This window comes from Elephas maximus, chromosome 1 (genome assembly GCF_024166365.1).
Source record: "Elephas maximus indicus isolate mEleMax1 chromosome 1, mEleMax1 primary haplotype, whole genome shotgun sequence".
Classification (NCBI taxonomy): Eukaryota; Metazoa; Chordata; class Mammalia; order Proboscidea; family Elephantidae; genus Elephas; species Elephas maximus.
In genome coordinates, this window is record NC_064819.1 from 212474274 (window position 1) to 212499982 (window position 25709).

The 25709-nt window shown below is 36.6% G+C and overlaps 1 protein-coding gene across 1 annotated transcript in view; it reads left to right on the forward strand.

Moving 5' to 3' along the window:
• VTA1 (vesicle trafficking 1) overlaps positions 1-25709 on the forward strand; it is an 86413-nt gene that overhangs the window by 56249 nt on the left and 4455 nt on the right. The window contains exons 5-7 of the mRNA XM_049902422.1: positions 6092-6200; positions 7382-7555; positions 16323-16403. Of these exons, the coding sequence (XP_049758379.1) occupies positions 6092-6200; positions 7382-7555; positions 16323-16403 (364 nt within the window). The remainder of the gene's footprint in view (positions 1-6091; positions 6201-7381; positions 7556-16322; positions 16404-25709) is intronic.

Consider the following 25709-nt stretch of genomic DNA (forward strand, 5'->3'; position numbering starts at 1 on the left):
GTTTTGTGACCTTGTATTGTGCTGGTATCTGATATTATTGGTTTTCTGACCAAACAATATCCTTTAGTATTTCTTGTAGCTTTGGTTTGGTTTTTGCAAATTCTCTAAACTTGTGTTTGTCTGTAAATATCTTAATTTTGCCTTCATATTTCAGGGAGAGTTTTGCTGGATATATGATCCTTGGCTGGCAGTTTTTCTCCTTCAGTGCTCTGTATATGTCGTCCCATTCCCTTCTTGCCTGCATGGTTTCTGCTGAGTAGTCTGAACTTATTCTTATTGATTCTCCCTTGAAGGAAACCTTTCTTTTCTCCCTGGCTGCTTTTAAAATTTTCTGTTTATCTTTGGTTTTGGCGAGTTTGATGATAATATGTCTTGGTGTTTTTCTTTTTGGATCAATCTTAAATGGGGTTCGATGAGCATCTTGGATAGATATCCTTTCGTCTTTCATGATGTCAGGGAAGTTTTGTGTCAGGAGTTCTTCAACTATTTTCTCTGTGTTTTCTGTCCCCCCTCCCTGTTCTGGGACTCCAATCACACGCAAGTTATCCTTCTTGATAGAGTCCCACATGATTCTTAGGGTTTCTTCATTTTTTTTAATTCTTTTATCTGATTTTTTTTAGCTATGTTGGTGTTGATTCCCTGGTCCTCCAAATGTCCCAGTCTGCATTCTAATTGCTCAAGTCTGCTCCTCTGACTTCCTATTGCGTTGTCTAATTCTGTAATTTTATTGTTAATCTTTTGGATTTCTACATGCTGTCTCTCTATGGATTCTTGCAACTTATTAATTTTTCCACTATGTTCTTGAATAATCTTTTTGAGTTCTTCAACAGTTTTATTGGTGTGTTCCTTGGCTTTTTCTGCAGTTTGGCTTATTTCGTTTGTGATGTCTTGAAGCATTCTGTAAATTAGTTTTTTATATTCTGTATCTGATAATTCCAGGATTGTATCTTCATTTGGGAAAGATTTTGATTCTTTTGTTTGGGGGGTTGGAGAAGCTGTCATGGTCTGCTTCTTTATGTGGTTTGATATGGACTGCTGTCTCCGAGCCATCACTGGGAAACTAGTTTTTCCAGAAAATCCACTAAAAAAAAAATGCAGTCAGATCCCTATCAGAGTTCTCCCTCTGGCTCAGGCTATTCGGATGTTAATGAAGGCGCCTAACTGGTATGCTGGCTCCAGGCTCTGAAAACAATCGCTGCCTCCCCGTATTTGTTCGTTCTCCGTCTTTAAATCTGTGTTTGTTGTTCAGGGTTCGTAGATTGTTATGTATGTGATCGATTCACTTGTTTTTCTGAGTCTTTGTTGCAAGAGGGATCCACAGTAGTGTCCACCTAGTCCGCCATCTTGGCCCTGCCTCCCTTCTATCTTCTTTTGATGCTTCCTGCGTCATTTAAGATTTTGCCCATAGAATCATTCAGAATTGCAACTTGAGCCTTAAATTTTTTCTTCAATTCTTTCAGCTTGAGAAATGGCGAGCATATTCTTCCCTTTTGGTTTTCTAACTGTAGGTCTTTGCACATTTCAATACTTTGTCTTCTCAAGCCAGCCTTCGAAATGTTCTGTTTAGCTCTTTTTCGTCATCACTTCTTCCATTTGCTTTAGCTGCTCTGTTTTCAAGAGCAAGTTTCCGAGTCTCTTCTGACATCCATTTTTGTCTTTTCTTTCTTTCCTATCTTTTTAACGACCTTTTCCTTTCTTCATGTATAATGTCCTTGATGTCATCCCACAACTCCTCTGGTCTTTGGTCATTAGTGTTCAGTGTATCAGATGTATTTTTGAGATGGTCTCCAAATTCAAGTGGGATATACTCAAGGTTATACTTTTGCTCTCATGGACTTGTTTTAATTTTCTTCAGCTTCATCTTGAACTTGCATATGAACTTTGATGATCTTTTCCACTGTCAGCCCTTGGCCTTGCTCTGACTGATGATATTGTGCTTCTCCATCATCTCTTTCCACAGATACAGTCCATTTGATCTCTGTGTATTCTTACTGGTGAGATTCACATGTATAGTCGCTATTTATGTTGTTTAAAAAAGGTAATTATGATAAATATGTCATTGGCCTTGCAAAGTTCCATAATGCAACCTCTGGCATCGTTTTTATCACCAAGGCCATATTTTACAACCACTGATCCTTCTTTTTTCTGCCTTTTGCATTCCAGTTACCAGTAATTATCAAAGCAACTTGATTGCATGTTTGATCAATTTCAGACTGCAGTAGTTGGTAAAGACCTTCAATTTCTTCGTCTTTGGCCTTAATGGTTGTCGATAAACTTGAATAATAGTCATATTAACTTGTCTTCCTTGTAGGTGTATGAATATTATCCTGTCACTGACAGCGTTGAACTTCAGGACAGATCTTGATGTATTCTTTTGGATGACAAATGCAATGCCATTCCTCTTAAATTTTTCATTCCCGGCGTAGTAGATCATATGATTTTCCCCTTCAGAATGGCCAATACCAGTGCATTTCAGCTCACTTAACACCTAGGATACTGATCTTAATGCATTCCATTTTATTTTTGACCACTTCCAATTTCCCTAGATTCACATTTCACATATTTCAATTTTTAATTGATGTTTGCAACTGTTTCTTTTATTTTGAGTCATACCACATCAACAAATGAAGGTCCTGAAAGCTTTACTCCATGTCATTAAGGTCGACTCTACTTTGAGGTGACAGCCCTTCCCAGTTGTATTTTGAGTGCCTTCAAGCCTGAGGGGCTCACCTTCCAGCACTATATGAGATAGTGTTTCTCTACTATTTATAAGGTTTTCATTGGCCAGTTATTTTAGAAGTAGATCACCAGTTCTTCTTCCTGGGCTGTCTCAGTCTGGAAGCTCTGCTGAAACCTGGCTATCATGAGTGACCCTGCTGGTATTTGAATACCAGTGGCACAGCTTTCAGCATCACAGCAGCACACAAGCCACCACAGTATGACAGACTGACAGATAAGTAGTGGAGGCAGACATAGACCCTGCCTTTAATGAACTTATATTTTTAACAAGTATTTGTTATAAGCATACATATATACATAATTTCAAATTATACTAAATATTATGAAAGAAAAGATTAGATCTTGATGAGAGAGGATTACTGGGTAGTCTTGCCTTAGATTGGGAAAGTCAGGAAAACCTCTTTGAGGAAGTAACATTTGATCTGAGATATGAGGGGTAAGTTGAGTAGGAGTTAACTAGGAGAAGAAAACAGTCAAAGGAAAGAGAGAGGAGTAGAAAAGAGGTGCCAGTATAAGTGGATGGTAGTGAATGGGTGGGATAAGCACATGAGATCTAGTTAGGCAGTTAAGAACCTGTTAGAACAGTGTTTTATTTTAAGTGCATTGGGAAGCCATTGAAAAAAATGTAACAAGTGTGACAGAATTGGCCTTACATTTTAGAATGATCACTTTGCTCTGAGTACTGAATGAGGAAGGTATGGTGGAAGAGTGGGACAAGAATGTAAATAAAGAGAAAGATTAGGGGACCACTGCAGTGAAAATATGACGACCAACTCAAAATATGTTTTGGAGGCAAAATCAACTGAATTCCTGGATGATTAAATGAGAGAATGAGAGGAGAGACAATGGATAAAAAAGAGGTGCTAAAAATAACTCACATTTCTGACTTAAAAGCTAGGAAAATGACATTTTCTGGGGTAAGGAGGAGTGGTGGGAAAATAAAGAGTATAGTTTGGAAGAATTAGAGTTGTATGTGGGACATCCAAGTACAGATGTCACAGTCAGTTGGATATTTGCCAGAAGTGAGTTGTGGCTGGATATATAAATTTAAGAATAATAAAGGATAAATTTAGTAACACTGAAGGATCAGTAGATGATATTTAAAGCCATGGGAATGAGTTTAAAGATGAAAGAAAACAGTCTGTGTGACAGAAGTTGTCATGCTTGTAGGAATCTGGCAGGTAGTATAATGAGTGAATATAACCCCCTATGTGATAATAAATGGTAACTGATATGATGTGCGAACTAGAGAGGAGGGTGGGAAGGCAGAGGAGAAAGAGAATGAATTAGTTTGAATAAATACATGTCATCTGAAGGAGACTTCCTCTACTCAGCTCAGATAATTATTACCAATAAATGTGGACCCAGTACTCACAGATCATCCATTGTTGAGGAGAAGTTAGAAATGTGGCTATTTCTGTAGCCAAATTTGGAAAACAATTCACATTTAAAATCTCTTAATTGGTATTGATTGGGCCCTCCAGCTTGCAATCTCTGTCAGGAAAAGGTACTATAACATTTGAAAGTTGGAGAGAGAATTAATAGCCAGAGGAGATAGGAAGCAAACAAGAAGAATATAGTGTCACAAAAACCAGGAATAGAAAATGTTTCACTAAGTTGGAATGGCCCAGTGTTTAGTATGCTGTTGACAGGTTTGGTAAAATGAGGCCTGAAAAGGGCCCACCAGATTTGCCAATGCGGAGTAGGCTGTTGGTGACGTTACCAATAGCAGTTCTGGGAATGAACTGAAGAGTGAGGTACTGGCTGACACATATGGGCTCACACTGCCCTTACAAGACATGGGCACATACAAGTTCTCTGACCTCTTGTGTGACATGGAAAAAAGAACTAAAAAGAGCAGAAATAAAGAGGAACTCTGCCATCTCCCAAGAGAAGTAAAGTAAAGACTTTAACTGTGTACATTTTTTTTTTTAAAAAAAAAGCTTGTTTGTGAAGTGAAACAAAACCATTGTACATGGAAGGAAATGGGAGTCAGTATATATAGATAAAGATAAAATATATTTGAGGAATGTTTAATAAGAAAGGAGAAATGTAATGTGATACAAATTCAGTAATTGAGGGGTTACTTTTTTATTTGTTTCTATATACTAGTTATTCTTAGAATATTGGAAAATCTCACAGTATAAAATATTCAACTAAGTGTCTGGACCATGTGATGTATTTGTATTTATTGATGTCTTAGTGTATTATTGCAGTACCTATTGCCGTCTAGTTGATGCCAACTCATAGCGACCCTATAGGGCAAAGTAGAACTGCCCCATAGGTCTTCCAGGGCTGTAAATCTTTACAGAAGCAGACTGTCACATCTTTCTCCCACATAAGGGCTGGTGGGTTCAAAGTACTGACCCTTCTGTTAGCTGCCGAGTGCTTTAACCACTGCACCACCAGCGCTTCAGTTATTGCAGTGGGCAATTTTGTTTTCAACATAATAAAAATCATATGCTCTCAAGCTTTTAATGTGCACACAAATCACCTGGGGATCTTGTTACAGTTCCAGTTTTGGTGCAGTAGATTTAGGGTGGGCTTAGAAATTCTGCATTTATAATAAGCTTCCAGGTGATGCCATTGCCACTGCTCCATGAGTATTATAATGGTCAATAGAAAATATAAATTAAAAATCCTGAGCGCATCTAAAATTTTAAGAGAGTTTTCTCTTGTGTCTTTTAAAGGACGATTTTTGTCTTATTTTATAGCATATAGCAGAAATTTTAAGTCAGGGAAGAGGAGGCGTAGTAGGTTCTTTAGTGATATATTTCCTTACAACAACCCAAGGAGGGTATTATTTTCCCCTTTTTAAAACAGATAAGTGAGGCTCAGAGTTATTAAATAGCATACTGTAGGTTAAATGGTCAGGTATGCTTAGCTGTCAGGCCCTAGTGTTTGTTATTTTTCGTTTGCTTTAACTACTACATTGTCTTAGGTTTCCTTTTATTTTCAGAGATTCGAACATGGCATTTTTTACTCCTTAGCAAGAGTAGTTCAGTTATGTTTACTTTTAATATTCCGTTTAGCCAAGTTCTCCCCTATGCATAAGAGTTGCACCTTTTTTTGGAAAGACACTTCCATATTTGCCATTTTGTACCTTTTCTGAAAGATGAAACCATAAAAAGATAATTGCTCATATGTTTTCAGGAAGGTAGTTTTTCATGAAGGCTAACTAGCAGTACTGTGGTGGAATCCAGGGATGGGGTGGGGAGACCGCCAGAGTCGTTCAGAGCTCCATTATGAAAAACAGGTTTTATCTGAGAAATACGGGACAGGTCATCATAAATTTATATTTTCCTTTGACTACCACAAACTAGTGTTCAAGTGTAAAACTATTCTCTTTTAGAATGTGAAACACAGAAAATATGCACGATGGAAGGCAACATATATCCATAATTGTTTAAAGAATGGTGAGACTCCTCAAGCAGGACCTGTTGGAATTGATGAAGATAATGGTATGCGTTTATTTGTTCTAAGTATAATGAGTCAATAGAATCATAATTGTTCAGTATATTCTTACTCAAAATGTTTGGAAGGGACAATACAACTTTGTTTCCTCCATCAGGTCCAGAACCCATGAAAGCCAGGTGTAAATTATAAATTTAGGAATGGCGAGAGATTAAGACCAAACTCTGTAATATCTGTGCATATGACCAAAAGGCTTGGATATCTACTACTTTTAATCAGTTTTCATTCCTACATGAGAAAGGCAGTCCATTTATTATTTGTAAAATGTCTCCAAACCACAAATACCTGAGGGTTTTTTTGTTGTTGTTGTTTTTTCCTTTAAGTAATAGATTCTAATGTCTTAACAATTAAAGATGATACAAAAATGTGAAATTATTATTTCTACCCCATCTTTCCACATCTTCCCAGCACTCAAATAAGTAATTACTGTTTTTAGATTTTTCTGTATTCTTCTAGAAATTATTTTTAATGAACTTAAAAGCAAATGAAAATACTGTCTTCCCTTTTCTACACAATCATTTACACACTGTTCTATACCTGCGTTTTTCTTCTTTTGATGTAAACCAGAAAATATCGTGACCACATAGTGGGTTTTACAGAATTTAATCATGAAAAAAAGAGGGTCACATTACTGTTGGCCTTCCAGTTAACATTGATGGAAAGGAGAAGCATAAACATTTTTCACTTTCTATCAGTTCCATCTGTTAAAAAAAAAAAATACTATTAATAATATTCGGAAACCCTAGTGGCGTAGTGGTTAAAAGCTACAGCTGCTAACCAAAAGGTTGGCAGTTTGAATCCACCAGGAGTTCCTTGGAAACCCTTTGGGGCAGTTCTGCTCTGTCCTTTGGGGTCGCTATGAGTCGGAATCGACTCGACAGCAATGGGTTTGGTTATTTTGGTTTTATTAATAATATTCAAAGAATTTACAGATTTGAAAAAGCGCTAACCTGAAAGAAATGATAATGTTATTGTTAGGAACAATTAAAATGTTCACAAAAAGAAAACAAGAGTGTTATTTGAAGAGATAGGGCCTACTTATCAACTGGCATTAAATAGAATTGCATTTAAGGTTCTGTTTGTGGTGCGTGTATGTAGCAGAGTAAGAATATTGATTTTTTTTACTTCGGAATACCTACTTTAACATTGTGTCTCTATCGAGTAATAGATGTTGAAGAAAATGAAGATGCTGGAGCAACCTCTCTGCCCACTCCACCACCTCAGCCATCATCTTCAACTTTCGACCCAAGCAACATGCCGTCAAGCAGCTATACTGGGATACAGATTCCTCCCGGTGCCCATGCTCCTGCTAACACACCAGCAGAAGTGCCTCATAGCACAGGTAGGGAATGAAAGCTTAAGTTTTGAACTGCACTATCATAAATAAGAACTGTACTTTTTATCATGTTTATGCCTCACAACAGTGGTCATGAAGCATGGTAAGATACTTAAATTCCATTCGAACCCACATGAAACATTAAATTCTGTTCATTGAAGTTTTAATATTAGTTATATAATAGTTTTTTGAGATATGGAAAAGCACTTATGTATATGTGATTACTGTTGGCATATTATTTTATTAATAAGAATAGTTTCTGTGCTTTTTGTGTGTATTGCTATTTCCCAAGAAAAGCACTGAGATGAGCGGGGCTTATTACAGGATGTGTCAATCTGAGTCTCACTGTGATAACAACAGTGGATTTTTCTTGCTTCATTCCCTTAACATTCTGCGTCTGTCCTTGAGTATTATTAATGACGGAAAGAGTAGGGTTTCAGAAGCAAAATCCTAGTTGTAATGGAGTCAGAGACAAGGTATTTCTTTAACATTACAAATATGTGACTCAAAAAACCAGAAGGGAAAAGATACCTACTATCTTTGAATAAATCAGCACTGTACATCTATGTTTTCATAGGGAAAAGATCTGTCAACTCTAATCTCCAATAAAAAGTAAATGTCAGTGAATTAATATACTTTCACAAAGTTGCAGATATTCGTTCATTTACATCTAAATAGAAGTGCATTTAAAAATCATAATTTAAATCTACCATGTAATTTTTTTTTTTTTTTTCAAGAAATGTTCTTAAAATTTTACTTTTATCCCAGCATAAAGGTGATCTGTGCTGCTAAACAAGGAGTGTAGTGGTTAAGTGCTCAGCTGCTAACCAAAAGGTCGTCACTTTGAACCCACCAGCTGCTCCACAGGAGAAGGATGTGGCAGTCTGCTTCAGTAAAGATTTACAGCCCTAGAAGCCATTTGGGGCAGTTCTGCTCTGTCGTACAGGGTTGCTATGAGTCAGTATCGACTCCATAGCAGTGGGTTTGGTTTGGGTTTATGGTGCTAAACTGCACAAGCATTTCAAAATATTTAAATGATAGAATGAGGATCATTCTCTGAGGGTTATAATACAGTTGAGGTTATAGCAAGGGTCATAATACATAACATGCTATTACTTCCTTGACTTTCAGTTGTCATGAAATTAATCATACTTTCTCCTCATGGTTGTTTTAATTATTAAAGGGGAAAGATCTCAAAGTTGACTAATACTATGCTGTTGTGGATTGAATTGTGTCTCCCCAAAATGTGTGTCAACTTGGCTAGGCCACGATTCCCAGTATTTTGTGATTGTCTAACATTTTGTCATCTGATATTATTGTCCTATGTGTTGTAAATCCTACTTCTATGATGTTAATGAGGCAGGACTCAATCTACAAGATTAGATTGTATTGTGAGTCAATCTCTTTTGAGATTTAAAAGAGAAGAGCAAGCAGAGAGAGAAGGACCTCATACCGCCAAGAAAAGAGTGCCATGAGCAGAGCACATCCTTTGGACCCAGGGTTCTCACACTGAGAAGCTCCTAGACCAGGAGAAGATTGATGTCAAGAAACTTCCCCCAGAACCAACAGAGAGAGAAAGCCTTCCCCTGGAGCTGGTACCCTGAATTCTGACTGCTAGCCTACTAGACAGAGAATAAATTTCTGTTCGTTAAAGCCATCCACTTGTGGTATTTCTTTTATAGCAGCACTAGATAACTAAGACATATGCCTAACACAAAATGTGTCTTGTCCAGCAAATTAGCTTTCTTTTCCTTTTTTTCCCCCTCTTCTTTCCTGTTTCTGTGTGAAAGAAAAACAGGGCATTTAATGGCAAATTAATGAAAACTTAAAATCATTTTGTGAATCAAGGGGGCAGGATATTGATCTCAAAGAAAGGTTGCTTTGGACAGTATGTGTTAGGGCAGGTTTGTGATATAGGCACAGCCACATTTATCTCATATGTAGACATACTGTATGTATATATGAAAAATAGAATATACTTCTAGTAAACCAAAAAAAAAAAAAAAAAACCAATACTGTTGAGTCAGTTCCAACTCATGGCAACCCTATAGGACAGAGTAGAACTGCCCCATACGGTTTTCAAGGCTATAATCTTTACAGAAGCAGACTGCCACATCTTTCTTCCATGGAACAGCTGGTGGGTTTGAACCACTGATCTTTTGGTTAGCAGCTGAGTGCTTTAACCACTGCATCACCAGGGGTCCTATACTTCTAATAGGAGGGCTGTATTAGGTTGAACCATATGAAATTGCTGTTTGTAAGCAAAAGTGGCAAACAGTTGGTAGGTTAGTATGTTCACACTGATAAGTAGTATCTCCTGGTGATGGATATTAATTTTTCTGGCATAAGCAAATCGTTTTGATCCAGTTAACTCTGTAGCATGAGCCTTTCTCTTTTTTTGTTCCTCAGAAAAGGGAGTGGGGCTGAATTTAAAACCTTAGGACTTTTTTAGGATAAGGTCCTATCTTGTTTTATACACTCTTTTTGACTTAGTATTGAAGTAATTACCATGGCTAATTTTTGCACATAATTCTTACAGCCACTATATTATATGTGGTTGTCCGTCATTTATAAGCTCTGAAGAGGTTACGCTAGCATCTCAAGAAAACAAAGGTACAAATATACCTACTAAGTAACAGAACCAGAATTTGAACCCAAATCTCTTTGACTTCGTGTTTTTACCACTTCTCTTCTATGTGCCTTCTCCAAGGAATTGAAGTCCTAGCAAGTCAAAACCTACTTTTCTGATGATATATTTCTCCTCAAGATTGGTTTACTTGAAATTGTTGGAATCTCCTCCTCTTAGCTTTCAGATTTTTTTCTATTGTATTTAAGACAGTTTAAAAAAAAAAAAAGTTCATAGTTCCCTAATAGAAAATGAAATAACATCTTTAGTTTATAAATATAGCAGATGTTTCCCCTCTTACTCACTTTAAAAATGATTTACTTTCTCTCATATAAAGGTCAGGATACAGTTTTATCAAAGGGAAATCCTTAAGATAGCTGAAAAGAATAGTGCATACTAATACACAGTTTTTAGTTCTTCCACAAAAAAGCAAAGGAGGTACAAAGAGGGTAGGGATGGTGATTGTTTAAACAAGCAACTCTTTGCCTCTTGTGCTTCAACCACAGTGTAAATGTTAGATCTAGACCATACAGTACATGATTTTTTCTTTCTCTTGAAGTAAGCTTTTTATAGTCGGAATATTAAGGAAAAATCTCAGTTATAAATCAAAATATATTACCTAGGGGAATTATTTTATTATTAATGCTAGACTTATAAATGCAGCTCTACCTCATACATAAATTGAAAACTTACCAGTTTGTTGTTGTTAGTGTGTCATAGTACTACGTTTCAGTTCTTCTGTAAGGCTTTTAAGGTTGTTCATATTCTGGCCTAACCATTTCCTCTGATGCCATTTTCCATGAATGTACTAAGGTTTCAGTTCATCCAGCCTCCCATTTGTCTTCCCTTTGCTTATGCTATTCCTCAAAGATAGCATGTCTTTCTCCCTGCCTCTCCACTACCATCTTCCAGAGTTCTGTTTAATTGCAATTCTTGGATAAGTCTATAGTTTTCTAACCAACACGCATTTCTCCTTATTCCGAATCCCCACACAGTTTAGTCAATAGAACAATTTAGTACCTAACTAGAAATCATTTGATGTTTAATTCTAATATGCTAGGGAAAAAAATTAACCAGAAATTACTTATAAGCACTTTGTTGTTGTTAAATAGTGGAAGGATAGAAATTTCTCACACAGTTTTGCTTTCCCCCAGCAGTGTCTTTATAGTCATATTACTCCAACATATTTTTTACGACCGGGCAGCAACCCATTTGCAAACTGACAAATGAGACCTGTCGAAACCAAGAAAGAAAGAAGAATAACTAGACATAGGCCATCTCAAGAAATAAATAACAAATCAGAAATTCTTTTACTAACATAAAAGCTATGTGTCAGCTCATTTTGAGCTAGTAGACCTGGTGATAACATACTCATGATAGCTGCCAAGAAGACAGTCCTTCTTTAGACAAACTGAGCAGCACCATCTTCTCACTGTGCTGCCTCAGGCACGTTGAGCAGCCTCTGTTTTCATTCAAGTTGTTAGTTGAATGACTGTGACCACAAGTACTTAAGAAGATGCAGGCCACCTTTTTTTTTTTTAAATACAGCTCAAATAAAATTTTACTAAATAACTAAATTTTCTCCGTGTAAATTCTATGTGTTATTCTTGTTAATATTGCTTATTTAGTTAACCATATGAAAATTTACCAAAAAAGCATTTAAATATTAATGCAGGATGCTGACCAAAGTAGTACACTTTCTCCATGGAAAAAAAGGTTTGGAGGGTTTTATTTAGGCCAAAGCACAGATTACGTAGCAAGGAGCAGCACTGATAAATATAAATTCGTCTGGACTTAAGGGTGCCCTAGAAATTAGGAATAGCCTCAGAATTGCCTGGGCAGGAATGTAAAGCAGGCCTTTCACCTGTGGGTTTTTTTGTTTTTAATTTTTATTAGTTAAATTTTAGATTAAAAAAGGAAGATGTTCAGCTTTTAATAGTTCCAAAGACTGGAAAACGAAACTAGTTTGCCATAGAACACAATTAAATGAGATAAGATAGGTTATATTTAAACCATTTTCTTCCTTGGGTTGAGGGTGGGGAGGTCCTTCAGAGTCAAAATTTTATGCCTCTAAAAATATATTTTAGAGCTTCAGTCAACCTTTGTAAAATCATCATTTTAGATCTCTCATTAAATATGTTCTTGTGTCCTTAAAAAGTCCCGTTTTCTCTCTTTTGTCCGTTCCTTGCTTCTTATCTCAGTGTCATTTCCTCTCTATCTTTACTACAAATTGACTGTGCAAATGTAATCTACTAGCTTGAAGCGCATGAACCCTGTTTTGAAGAGACTATTTGACTGCATTGTTTTGGAATAAGCAACTTTTCTTGTTCATTTGCTTTTCTTGCTTATTGACTCATTAAGTGTCTTTGAGGAAGTCTCAAGACTTCTTTTTTTGTTAATTTTTTAGAGCATTAATAATCTTTAACTCTGTATTCTTAGCATTAGTCAATTCAACGTCTGTTGAATGCTAGTTATTCACTGAGTATGATAGTTACGACAAGTTCTAACAAGAAGTCAAAACTAATTGCTTATTTGATGTGAAAATATTGTCTTAAAAATTTGTAATCTGGAAAATTTGAAATAAACAATTTGTAATTTCATTCAGATTGATGAAATGGCACTCACGCTGTAAGTTAAAATATAAGATACTTATATCCCACATTGTCCCCAAAATTATTTACTTGGCTAAGAAGTTAAACGACCACCAGTCTATCAGTTTGTTGTACTGTTGTGGCTTGCATGTTGGTGTAATGGTTAAAACTTTAGCACTGGTATTTCAGATACCATCATGTACAGGTTTCAGCAGAGCTTCCAGACTAAGACAAACTAAGAAGAAAGATGTGGTGATCTACTTCCAAAGATTAGCCAATAAAAACATTACGGATCACAAGAGAACATGGTCTGACTTGCTTGCTTTGGGTATGTCATAAGGAAGGATCAGTCATTGGGGGAGGCATCCTGTTTGGTGAAGTAGAGGGCCAGCGAGCCTGAGGGAGATGACCATCAATGACATAGGTTGTCACAATAGCCACAACAATGGACTCAAACATGCTGAGATTGTGAGGAAGATGTAGGACCAGAAAATGTTTCCTTCTACTGTATGTAAGATCACATGAGTCAGAGACCGTTCGGTGGCAGCTATCTGTCTTTAAGAAGTTGAAAGGTATTAAGAGAGTCTATTCCTTCTACAGAAATTTGGTAAGCTTTAATTCAGAAGCAAGTTGAAGAATGAGGCATGGCCAACAAAACTATTGTTGTTAGTTGTCTTTGAGTCGGTTCTGCCACACAGCAACCCTGTGTACAACAGAACAAAACACTGCCCAGTCCTGTGCCATCCTCACGATCATTGCTATGCTTGAGCCCATCATTGCAGCCACTGTGCCACTCCATCTCATTGAGGGTCTTCCTCTCTTTCACTGACCCTCAACTTTCCCAATCATGATGTACTTCTCCAGGGACTGGCCCCTTTTAATAACATGTCCAAAGTATGTGAGACAAAGTCTTGCCATCCTCATTTCTAAGGAGCATTCTGGATGTACTTCTTCCACAACAGATTTGTTCGTTTTTCTGGCAGTTCATGGTATATTCAGTATTCTTTGCCAACACAGTACTTCAAAGGCATCAATTCTTTGGTCTTCCTTATTCATCGTCCAGCTTTCACATGCCTATGAGGCGACTGGAAATAGAATGGCTTGGGTCAAGCACACCTTAGTGACTCTTTGCTTTTGAACACTTTAAAGAGGCCTTTTGCAGCAGATTTGCCCAGTGCAGTATGTCCTTCGATTTCTTGATTACTGCTTCCATAGGCATTGATTGTGGATCCAGTACAACAAAATCCTTAACAACTTCAATATTTTCTCTATTTATCATGATGTTGCCTATTAGTCCAGTTGTGAGGATTTTTGTTTTCTTTATGTTGAGGTATAATCCATACTAAAGGCTGTAGTCTTTGATCTTCATCAATAAGTGCTTTGAGTCCTCTTCACTTTCAGCAGACAAGGTTGTGTCATCTGCATATTGCAGGTTGTTAATGAGTCTTCCTCCAAACCTGATGCCCCATTATTCTTCATATAGTCTAACTTCTTGAATTTGTTCAGCATACAAATTGAATAAGTATGGTGAAAGAATATAGCCCTGACACACACTTTTTCTGATTTTAAACCATGCAGTATCTCCTTGTTCTCTTCAAACAACTACCTCTTGGTCTATATCCGGGTTCCTCATGAGCACAGTTAAGTGTTCTGAAATTCCCATTCTTCGCACTGTTACCCATAATTTGTTATGATCCACACAGTCAAATGCCTTTTCATAGTCAGTAAGACACAAGTAAACATCTTCCTGGTATTCTCTGCTTTCAGCCAAGAAAGATCCTTCTGACATCATTAATGATGTCCCTCATTCCATGTCCTCTTCTGAATCCAGCTTGAATTTCTGGCAGTTTTCTGTCGAAGTATTGCTGCAACCACTTTTGAATGATCTTCAGCAAAATTTTACTTGCATGTGATATTAATTATACCGTTTGATAATTTCAGCATTCTTTTGGATCACCTTTTTTCGGAGTAGGAACAACTATGGATCTCTTCCAGTCAGTCAGATGAGTTAGCACCTCCAGCACTGAGTCTGAGTCCGTTTCTTGAAACATCTGAATTGGTATTCCACCAATCCTCAGAGGCCTCTTTTTCACCAGTGTGTTCAGTGCAGCTTGGACTTCTTTGAGTACCACCAGTTCTTGATCATATGCTACTTTCTGAAATGGTTGAACATGGACCAGTTCTTTTTGGTGTAGTGACTCTGTATATTCTATCCATCTTCTTTTGATGCTTCCTGCATCATTTAACATTTTCCCTGTAGAATCCTTCAGTATTAACACTCGTGGCTTGAATATTTCTTCAGTTCTTTTAGCTTGGGAAATGCTGAGCGTGTTTTTCCCTTTCGGTTTTTTATCTCCAGGCCTTTGCACGTGTCATTATAATACTTTGTCTTTTGAGCCGCCGTTTGAAATCTTCTGTTGAGCTTTTTTACTTCATCGTTTCTTCCTTTTGCTTTAGCAGCTCTGTGTTCAAGAGCAAGTTTCAGAGTCTCTTCTGACATCCAATTTGATCTTTTCTTTCTTGTCTTTTTAATGACCTTTTGCTTTCTTCAAGTATGATGTCCTTTATGTCATCCACAACTCGCCTTCAATCATTAGTTCAGTGTGTCAAATCTATTCTTAAGATTGTCTCTAAATTCAGGTAGAATATTCTAAAGGTTTTATTTTGGCTCTCATAGACTGGTTTTAATTTTCTTCAGCTTCAGTCTGAACTTGCATATAAGAAATTGATTGTTCCGCAGTTAGCCAGCCCCTGGCCTTGTTCTGACAGATGATGCCAAGTGTCTCCATCGTCTCTTTCTACAGACGTAGTCAGTTTGATTTCTTTATATTCCATCTGGCGTGGTCCACATACATAATCGCTGTTTATGTTGTTGGAAATGGTGTTTGCAATGAAGAAGTCCTTGGTCATGCAAAACTCTATCATGTGATCTCTGGCATCATCTCTATCACCAAGGCCATGTTTTCCAACTACCAATCCTTCGTTTCTGGCTTTCTCATTCCAGTCACCAATATTTATCAATGCATCTCGATTGCGTGTTTGATCAATTCCAGACTGCAGAAGTTGGTAAAAACTTCAAATTTCTTTACCTGTGACATTAGTGGTTGGTGTATAAATTTGAATAACAGTCATATTAACTGGTCTTCTTGTAGGCATAAGGATAGTATCCTATCACTGACAGTGTTGTACTTCAGGATAGATCTTGAAATGTTCTTTTTGAGGAAGAATGTAACACAATTCCTCTTCAGTTTGTCATTCCCAGTATAGTAGACCATATGATTTTCTGATTCAAATAGGCCAATACCAGCCCATTTCAGTTCACTAATATTATATATGTAGCCAGTACGTGTATGTAAATGCTCAAAATCAATTTTCTTGCTTATTTTCCCTGCCAGTCTTCAATATCAAATAATTATGTTAAATAGAATCCATTAAGTTTTCAAGAAAATAATTAAATGAAGTAATGACATTTCTCCATGATCCGTTACATGCTCTCTTAGTATATAATTAAAAGGTATATCACTTTTCTACCTATTTGTGTTTTTCTGATTTGCAGGTGTGACAAGCAATACTATCCAACCTACGCCACAGACGATTCCAACCATTGATCCCACACTTTTCAATATAGTTTCCCAGGGTAAGTCTGCTGACTGTTTTGTGAGATATATTATTTCTCTTGTTTTGGAATGTTAGTTTGTAACATTACCCAAGGGATGCCATATATTTAAATGTTTTTATTTAAATTTGAATATTTAGGTAATTTAAGATGTTTCCTTGAATGCTTGTGTTTAGTGGATTCTTAAATGAACCAAGATTTTCATACTATTAAAATTGCCAAAACCCAAAGGCATTCCTATTTTTGTTGATTTATTTACAGTTTCTTCTTTTGTATACTGCTAGATATTATGGCCCAAACATGTAACCAAAGCTATCGTGGAAGCTTTTGCCAGAACATTAGTTTAGAAGTTCATAGTTACTGTGTGCTGTGATTATGGGATCTTCCTTAGCTGCGCTGTTATTAGATGAGCCAAGAAGAGAGGTATGGACCATTGTTGAAAATAAAGATCTCCGAGAATAATTATTTTGCTTGTATCATAGGTTAGGTGATTGTTTATTGATTTTAATGTTTCTTACTTTTCTGACCTATCTCTGTTTTCTTCCCCAAGTCAGTTGTTGTGTTTATCTCGTTCAGAAAGGTTGTTTTCTTCATATATCTGGTGAGAAGTAGCCTTTTTATGTTTAGAATGAAGAACTTGATTATTTTAGTAGCTGTTGTGGGTTTCCTTCAGAGAAAATAGCATTGTGTCTTCAAGTTTGGCTCCCAGAACTCACACTAGCTACCTGCCTCTCAGGCATGGAATGAGGAAGGCTTTTTGGGGGAACGTACCACTTACCTTGGGAGAGTCGCCCTATCTACGCAGTTCACTCCACAGTTGTAGAGACACGCTCCATCTTTTTTGTCTAGAGGCAAACTCGATAGATGGGAAGTAGTTAAGGGGGGAGGGTGATAGAGTAGGCAAGGATATGAAACTGGTGCGGTTTTTTCTTAGACCCAGTAAAGACCCCCACCACCCACTCTTCTATCTTTCCGAGGTTCCTTTGGACAGATAAGCTCCATAGCCTCCCCCTGTATACATGTTCTGAGATGAGATTTCTTCCAGTCTGTGTTACCTAATAGCATCTTTCCACTCAATTTTCACTTTTCCAGAAATTTCATTATCTCTCATCTCTGAATCCTCCTCCCTTTCCCATTTCTCCAGTCTTTCTCTTCTCCTTTTCAACTTTATGCATTTACTTCCTTTTATATTACCTTACTTTAATATGGTTTCAGTAGGAAGAGTAGTTAATCATGTATGCTTAATTTACCATCTAGAACCAAAGCCTTAGGATTCTTTGTTCAACTAAAGTGTCAGTCTGATGTGAAGACAAAATAATTATTTCTACATATATAAAGACTTTGCAAATTTGCCCACCACATACCTTTTCTAAGGAAGTTATGTTACCTGAGGGTATATTCCATCAAGATGAGAGCAATAACCAAGAAAAAGAGAAATATGAGATATAAGAAATAGTGAAATTAACCTAGGTAGTCTAAAGAGAAAAAATCCATTAATATCTGTCCTATAGGCTTAGGAAGCAATTGCTCTGAAATTAGAACAGGTAATCAGAGTGCTTCCTTGCTTTAAGGAAAATGCGATGGATTCCATGCAGTGTATAAATAAGAAGCTATAGAGTATTAAAGACATGCTTAAGAAATCATCGATGTCTTCTCCCAACAAGAAGAAAAGAGATTAAAAGATCCAAGAAAAATTAGAAATTGTACAAGAAATTTCAAGTAAGAAACAAACTAAAGTATGCTATGATTTTGAACAGTAATGGAATTTTTTTAAACTTTTACAGATTTGTATTAACTGTTGCTTAAGTTTATTATGTAAAGAGCACTGCGCTAGATGCTTCAAGCCAAATATACTTTGCCACCCAAAAAAATAATCAGCCTGATAGAAAAGATGGGAGAATGGAAAATACGGGTGCATGCCAGAGAACCAAAAAGCAAAGCAAAACCATACAAAACAGAATTTTCATACTATCTAAACAATCAATTTCAATTGTAAAGTGCACCAGATTCTTGAAGAAGTTGAGAATGTTTTTATTAGTGGCCAAATCAAAATCTGTGACCATTTTATAAATGATCTTATTTGCCATTCTTTATGAAAGGGCAGGGAATATAAAGTTCTAAGTTTGTTGTACTTTTTTATATTATTGTTATACACTAGAGCAAATTAGTTTCTACTCAGTAGTTTGTACATAAAGTGTTCCATGACACTGGTTTCATTCCTCACAGTATGTCAGCATTCTCCCCATTTCTGCCCAAAGTTCCACACAGTAATGGAATTTTGAATTATAAGAAAAGGAATTTCATTTGACTTGGACACAAGAACATTGTCCTTGAAGTAGCACAAGACTTATCACAGAGCACAGATAACTTCATTCAAGACAATATAAATATTATCAGCACTGGCAAGTGAGAGTAGAGATAATATATTCTGAAAGTTGAAAGGTAGGATGGGTGAAAGAAAGGTGTTAGGAGAAGTGTCCAGAAGTGGAATGTTAAGAGATTTTTCTTCTAAAGTTGATGAGAAAAGAAACAAGTTAAAATACATTATTTAACCTGCACAATAATACTAAGCAACTCAGGAATTTAAAATAACTAACAAGCATTAGAGATAGAACAAGAAAGGAGAGAAGATTGTAGTGTAAATTTGTTAAATCCTTATTTTTGAGAGTATGGTTTAGACAGTAGATAATGTCTAAAAAATTGTAAACCAAGAACCAGTGGTATGAGGTTATCAGTTGGGCTTGGAGAAATACCCTAGAGAAGAACAGAAGGTAAAAATAGTTTAAAATGGGGTGGGGAGAGGCAAGGTAGATGACTGCAGGGTAGATGATTTCGCTTATGATTTAAACCCTTAAATACTGTCCTGATTTTCAAATTGTTTGGGAGCTCTGGTGGCACAGTGGTTAAAGCGCTTGTCTGCTAACTGAAAGGTTGCCATTTCAAACCCACCAGCCGCTCCATGAGAAAAGATGTGGCAGGCTGCTTCTATAAAGGTTATAGCCTTAGAAACCACGTGTGGCAGTGACTCCAGGGTCACGATGAGTTGGAATCTACTAGACAGCAGTGGAATGGGTACAAATATTACTCTGAAAGGAATAGAACTGCCCAACATGATTCCTGTCAGGCTGGTCAAGTGATGTCATTTTGAAAGTAACATAAATTGCTTAAATGTATTCTTTGAATTTTGTATTCAGCTGTCTCACTGGTCTGACAGCAGAAAGATTTGTCTATAGTTGGTTCCGAGTCTAAAATCATTTGAAGGGGAGGAGTTTGAACATATGTACTGACTGAAGTGGATCACGGTGCACTCACTCCTTTGCTGGTTAGGTGATGGTATCCCCAAGCACTTGGGACTATGTTGGTCGCTGTGTTTAAATGTAGTACATTGTTCACTTATATTTACATTATGAGTGACATTTAAATTTATTCTACTTTTCCCAGTTTTATCTAAAGCAGAATTAGCTACGAAGCCTAAAATCAAGAGCTAGGACGATCTTTGATTCCTCATTGTCTAGTAGAGAACTATTTGTGTGTTTCATGGGGGAAAGCAGTGCTAAGGTAAGAAGAGTAGATAAAGAAGCTAAAACAAACTGTGGCAAATTACTGAAGAATACAGTGGAAAATGATAGAGCCCTGGTGGTGCAGTGGTTAAAAGCGCTTGGCTGCTAACGAAAACGTGTGCGGTTTGAACCCACCAGCCACACCAAGGGAGAATGATGTGGCAGACTGCTTCCATAAAAATTTATAGCCTTGGAAACCCATGGGACGGTTCTGATCTGTCCTATAGGGTCCCTACGGGTTGGAATCAACTTGACAGCAATGAGTTTGTTTTTTGTTTGTTTTTTTATAGTGGAAAATATTTATCTGTTAGTAGACAGATACCTGCCCAACTAATACTATATTTGTCTGTTAAACTTGGTTTCCAGATTCCCCTCTATATTCCCACCCACTCATAAAAATTCTGTCTAAAATTTAATAGAGAGAAAACATCTAAGAGAGACTAGATGAATAGATCAAAGAAACAAAATAAGAAATCCAGATATTGGGACACACGGTGTGGGAATTAAGTTAAGGATAAAGGTGACATTTAGATCAGTGTGGCAAGAATATATATTCAAAAGTGATGTTAGAACAATTGGATATCAAGAAAAAATTACATCAGATGCTTATCTTAAAATTCTTGGGTCTCATTTGGTTGTGTCTTAACAAGTTTAACAAATGAAAAGTAGTAAATTTCATGCAAGGAAAGAACCCCCTCACTCCACTGCATTACATTGTTAAAATGCAGTTGACAGACTGGAGGAAAATACTGTTACTTTAAAAATAAAGAATTAATGTCCAGAGCATATACATAGACAGCTCCTAAAATGAGTAAGTAAAATTCAACTCAGTAGGAAAAATTGGTAGAAAATGTAAACAGATTATGCAAATGTCCAATGGCCATGTGAAAAGATGTCCAAGCTTATTAATAATGAGGAAAATCGAGAATTAAAGTGAGTTTAGTTTTATGAGTGTCTTAGTCATCTAGTGCTGCCATAACAGAAATACAAGTGGATGGCTTTAACAAAGAGAAATGTATTTTCTCACAGTCCATTAGATTACAAGTCCAAATGCAGGGTGTTAGCTCTGGAGGAAGATTCTTTGTCATCAGTCTTACCCTGGTTGAGGAGCTTCTCAGTCGCAGGGACCCCAGGTCCAAAGGACGTGCTCTGCTCCCTGTGCTACTTTCTTGGTGATAGGAGGTTCCCCAGTCTCTGCTTGCTTCTCTTTCCTTTTATCTCTTAAGAGATAAAAGGTAGTGCAGGCCACACTCCAGGGAAACTCCCTTTACCTTGGATCAGGGAGGTGACCTGAGTAAGGGTGGTGTTTCAATCCCACCCTAATCCTCTTAACATAAAATTATAATCACAAAATGGAGGACAACCACAGAATACTGGGAATCATGGCCTAACCAGGTTGATAAACACATTTTTGGGGGGATGTAATTCAACCCATGACAGTGACAATAGGTGCAAAAATATCAAAAACACCGATAATCTGCAGTGTTAATGAAGGCAGAGAGAAATAAACACTTTGCATGCTGTTGGTGGAAATATAAATTGGTAAAACTTCTCATTAGCATTGTCACTATGAAAATTGCAAATGCATATACTTTTTGACCCAGTTATTCCACTTCTAGGAATCTATCCTAAAGAAATACTTAGACATGGGCACAAAATATATAGTTTATTTCAGTATTGTTCATAGTGGGGATAAAAAAGAATCTCAGTGTTCCATTAATGGGAAAGTGAGTTAATTATGGTACATCCATACTATGAGTACTGTATACACATTAAAAAGAATATTGTAGCTCTCACATGAAAAGATCTCTTAGACATATTTAAGTATAAAAGCAAGTTGTAGAACATTATAGTATAATTCTGTTTAGGAAATAAAAAGAAACATTTCAAACAAAACTCTGTGTCTCTACATGTACATTTGTGTGTAAATGCATAGGGAAAGTGCACAAACTACAAAACCACAGCTATTACCATCGCCACCCCCTCTAGTACTCTCTGTAGTCTATTCCTGCTACATTTTTCCCCTTAATGCTTCGTACTCATCACCTTTTAATATACTTTGAGCTCCATAAGGACATTGTTTTGTTCACTGTTACATCCCTAGTGCCTGAAACAGTGCCTGGTGTATAGTAGGCATCCATTAGATGTTTTTGTAATGAATTTGTAGCTGACTCTGGGGAGGAGAGGTAGCATGACTTAGAGTATTTTAAGCACAGTATTTACTTTCATACCTTGCATATCTCTGGGTGTGAATTATAATAACTTAGCTTCTAAAGTTTTTTGAGAATTAAATGGAATAATATCTGAAAAGTATTTAGCACAGTGCCTAACATCATAAAACTCTCTAGCTATAATTATTACTAACGTTGCTGCCGTTACAAGTCATGTATCGTAGCAATGCGTGAACATAAGGAGTCAGTACAATGTTTTATATTTACCTCCAAAATTTATTGTAGATCTTATAGTTCCCTTACAGTTCTGCCTATATCCTGTGCATTCCACTCAGATCAGAGGATATAGAGTACACTAGGATCAGGTTATCCAAGGTTTTTGGCATAAAAACTTCAGAACTACTGAGTTAAATAGAAAAGAGTCTCTAAAGACCATGACATTAGATAAATCAATCTTGGAAACAGAAGCATGCAGGGATTCCTCTTTACAATGAGTAATGTTATCTTTGATCCAGTGTTGACCCAGGTTCTCTTTGCTCGTATTTATCCTGCTGCTGCAGTGTGGACCTTGACTAATGGCTGAGCTCTTTTCTTCCCTGTTCTTGTCCCGCCCTCTGAGGGGAAGAAGCTCTTTGATAAAGACAGTCTTATCCATAGCCCATTCTGGAACTTACAAGCACAGATTTCAGAAGAGATGTATTAGACAACCTTTCTAATCCTTTAAACAGCGTTTAGGTCCACCTTATGCTTTCTTTGGTTCTGATTATGGCTTCTAGTAAATTTTCATGTTAGGCGAAAATTTTTTATTTTGATAGAGTAAGCCTGAATTTATTATTGTAAAATCATCTGAACTAAAATTGAATAATTCTTCTTTTCCAGAAATGTGTTTTTTCTACTTTATGTCTTTTCCGCTTTCTCTATTGAATTGTAAAATGCTAATTTAAAAGGGTCATAATCAAGAGACGGACTTATTTTTATTCAATTTGAAATTTTAACTCACATATTTTATTATTATGCCTTATTCACTATATTTTTTTTAATGGAAAAAAGCCTGATATGTTACAAACAGCAGAAGTATAGCTATTTGACATAGTTTTTAAAATTCTTTATATATTTTAGAAAATAATTCTAATATCTCTAGAAGTCTATAATTTATATTATCTAAATTTGTAACTTGGTTATTATCTAATATATATGAGTTATTAATTTGTTATAGATGTCTATAAGCTAAATATGTTTTTATATATGTAATTATATTTTCCTGTTAAGATATTTTCTTTCATTTACATTTTATAAATATTGAAATAATTTCAAGTTAAAATGCAATATTTGTGTTTTAAAATAGTTCTGTCACTGGCAGATAAGTTTAGTTTATAAAAACTAAAGTAGTAACAGAGTTCTTACCACAATACACATTCCGTCTTATTGATAGATGAGTGATCTGTCAGTAAAACAGTGCTAAAGCTAATGCTGTAAAGATAAGATGAACCTTGATCATTAGGGCTTTCTTCCAGCAAGTCTGGTAAAATCTGGACTCGTGCCTTGTGTGAGACTGGAGGGTAGACTATTAAAACACAAAATGAGCAATACTGAGCTGCTCTTGATTTTTAAAAGTATCTCGCCCACCTTGGTAGTGCTGTATATCTATGCGACTACAGCTTCTTATAAATATTTTAAATAACCTTTAAAATATTCTGATAGGTATTTTCAAGAAAAAAATCCGTGCCTAAGTTGTCCATAAAGCTGGAGGGCAGTTGTTTTTTATGTTTAATGGAGAACAGATGCCAAGTCACCAAAATACAGAAAGTGAATTGGAAAGAAACTTTTTTTAACATAATTAATTTTAACTAGTTTTTTGACTTGCATTGCTTGCTTTTTATTAGCAAGACAGAAATTCAAGGAAGTTAAAATACTTTGTTAAAATTGGGCTGTGTAATTTAACCTCTCATTCATAACAGTTTTTTTTGTTATTGCTAGGTGCCGTCCATATGGCTCTGACTCATAGCCACCCTTATGTACAACAGAACGAAACACTGCCTAGTCCTACATCATCCCCATGGTCATTCCTATGCTCCAGCCCATGTTGCATCCATTGTGTCAGTCCATCTCGTTGAGGGTCTTCTTTTCCCTGACCCTCTACCAAGCATGGTGATCTTCTCCAGGGACTCCTGATAACATGTCCAAAGAATGTGAGATGAAGCCTCACCGTTCATTGCTTCTAAAGAGCATTTTGGTTGTACTTTGTCCAAGACAGATTTGTTCATTCTTCTGTGACTCTGTGATATATTCAGTATTCTTCACCAATACCATAATTCAAAGGCATCACCTCTCCTTTGGTCTTCATTATTCTTGTCTGGTTTTCACATTCGATGAGGCGATTGAAACCACCATGGCTTGGGTCAGGTGCACCTTAGTCCCTCAAAGAGACATTTTTGCTTTTTAATACTTTAAAGAGATCTTTTGCAGGAGATTTACTCAAAGCAATACACCATGCTTCCATGGGTATTGATCGTGGACCCAAGTGAAATGAAATCCTTGACAACTTACAGTATTTTCTCTGTTTATATGATGCTTACTGGTACAGTTGTGAGGATTTTTGTTTCCTTTATGTTGAGGCACAATTCATACCAAAAGCTGTAGTCTTTGATTTTCATCAATAAGTGCTTCAAGTTCTTCTCACTTTCTGCAAGCAAGGTTGCGTCATCTGTATATTGCAGGTTGTTAATGAGTCTTCCTCCAACATTCCTCTTCATATAGTCCAACTGTTTGGATTATTTGCTCAGCTTGCAGATTGAATAGATAATGGTGAAAGAATACAGCCCTGGCGCACACCTTTCCTTACTTTAAACCACAAAGTGTGCCTCTTGGTCTATGTACAGGTTCCTCATGAGCACAATTAAGAGTTCTGGAATTCCCATTTGTCACATGTTACCCATAATTTGTTATGATCCACACAGTCGAATGCCTTTGCATAGTCAGTAAAACACAAGTAAACATCTTTCTGGTATTCTCTGCTTTCATTCAGGATCTATCTGACATTAGCAGTGATACCTCTCATACCACATCCTTTTTTGCATCTGGCTTAAAGTTCTGGCAGTTCCCTGTCGATGTATCGCTGCAACCACCTTGTATAATCTTCAGCAAAATTTTACCTGAGTGTGATATTAACGGTAATGTTTGAAAACTTCCGCATTCCGTTGGATCACCTTTCTTTGGAATAGGTACATAATGGACCTCTTCCAGTTGATTGGCCAGGTAGCTCTCATCCAAATTTCATGGCATAGATGAATGAGCACTTCTGGTGCTACATCTGTTTGTTGAAACATCTCAACTGGTATTCCATCAATTCCTGGAGGCTTGTGGCTTCAATGCAGCATGGACTTCTTCCTTCATTACCATTGGTTCTTGGTCATATGCTGCCTACTGAAATGGTTGAACATGGACCAACTGTTTTTGGTACAGTGACTTTGTGTATTCCTTCCATCTTCTTTTGATACCTGCTGTGTTGGTTAATAATTTTCCCATAGAGTCCTTCAGTATTGCAACTCAAGGCTTGAATGTTTTCTTCAGTTCTTCCATTTTGGTTTTCTAACTAC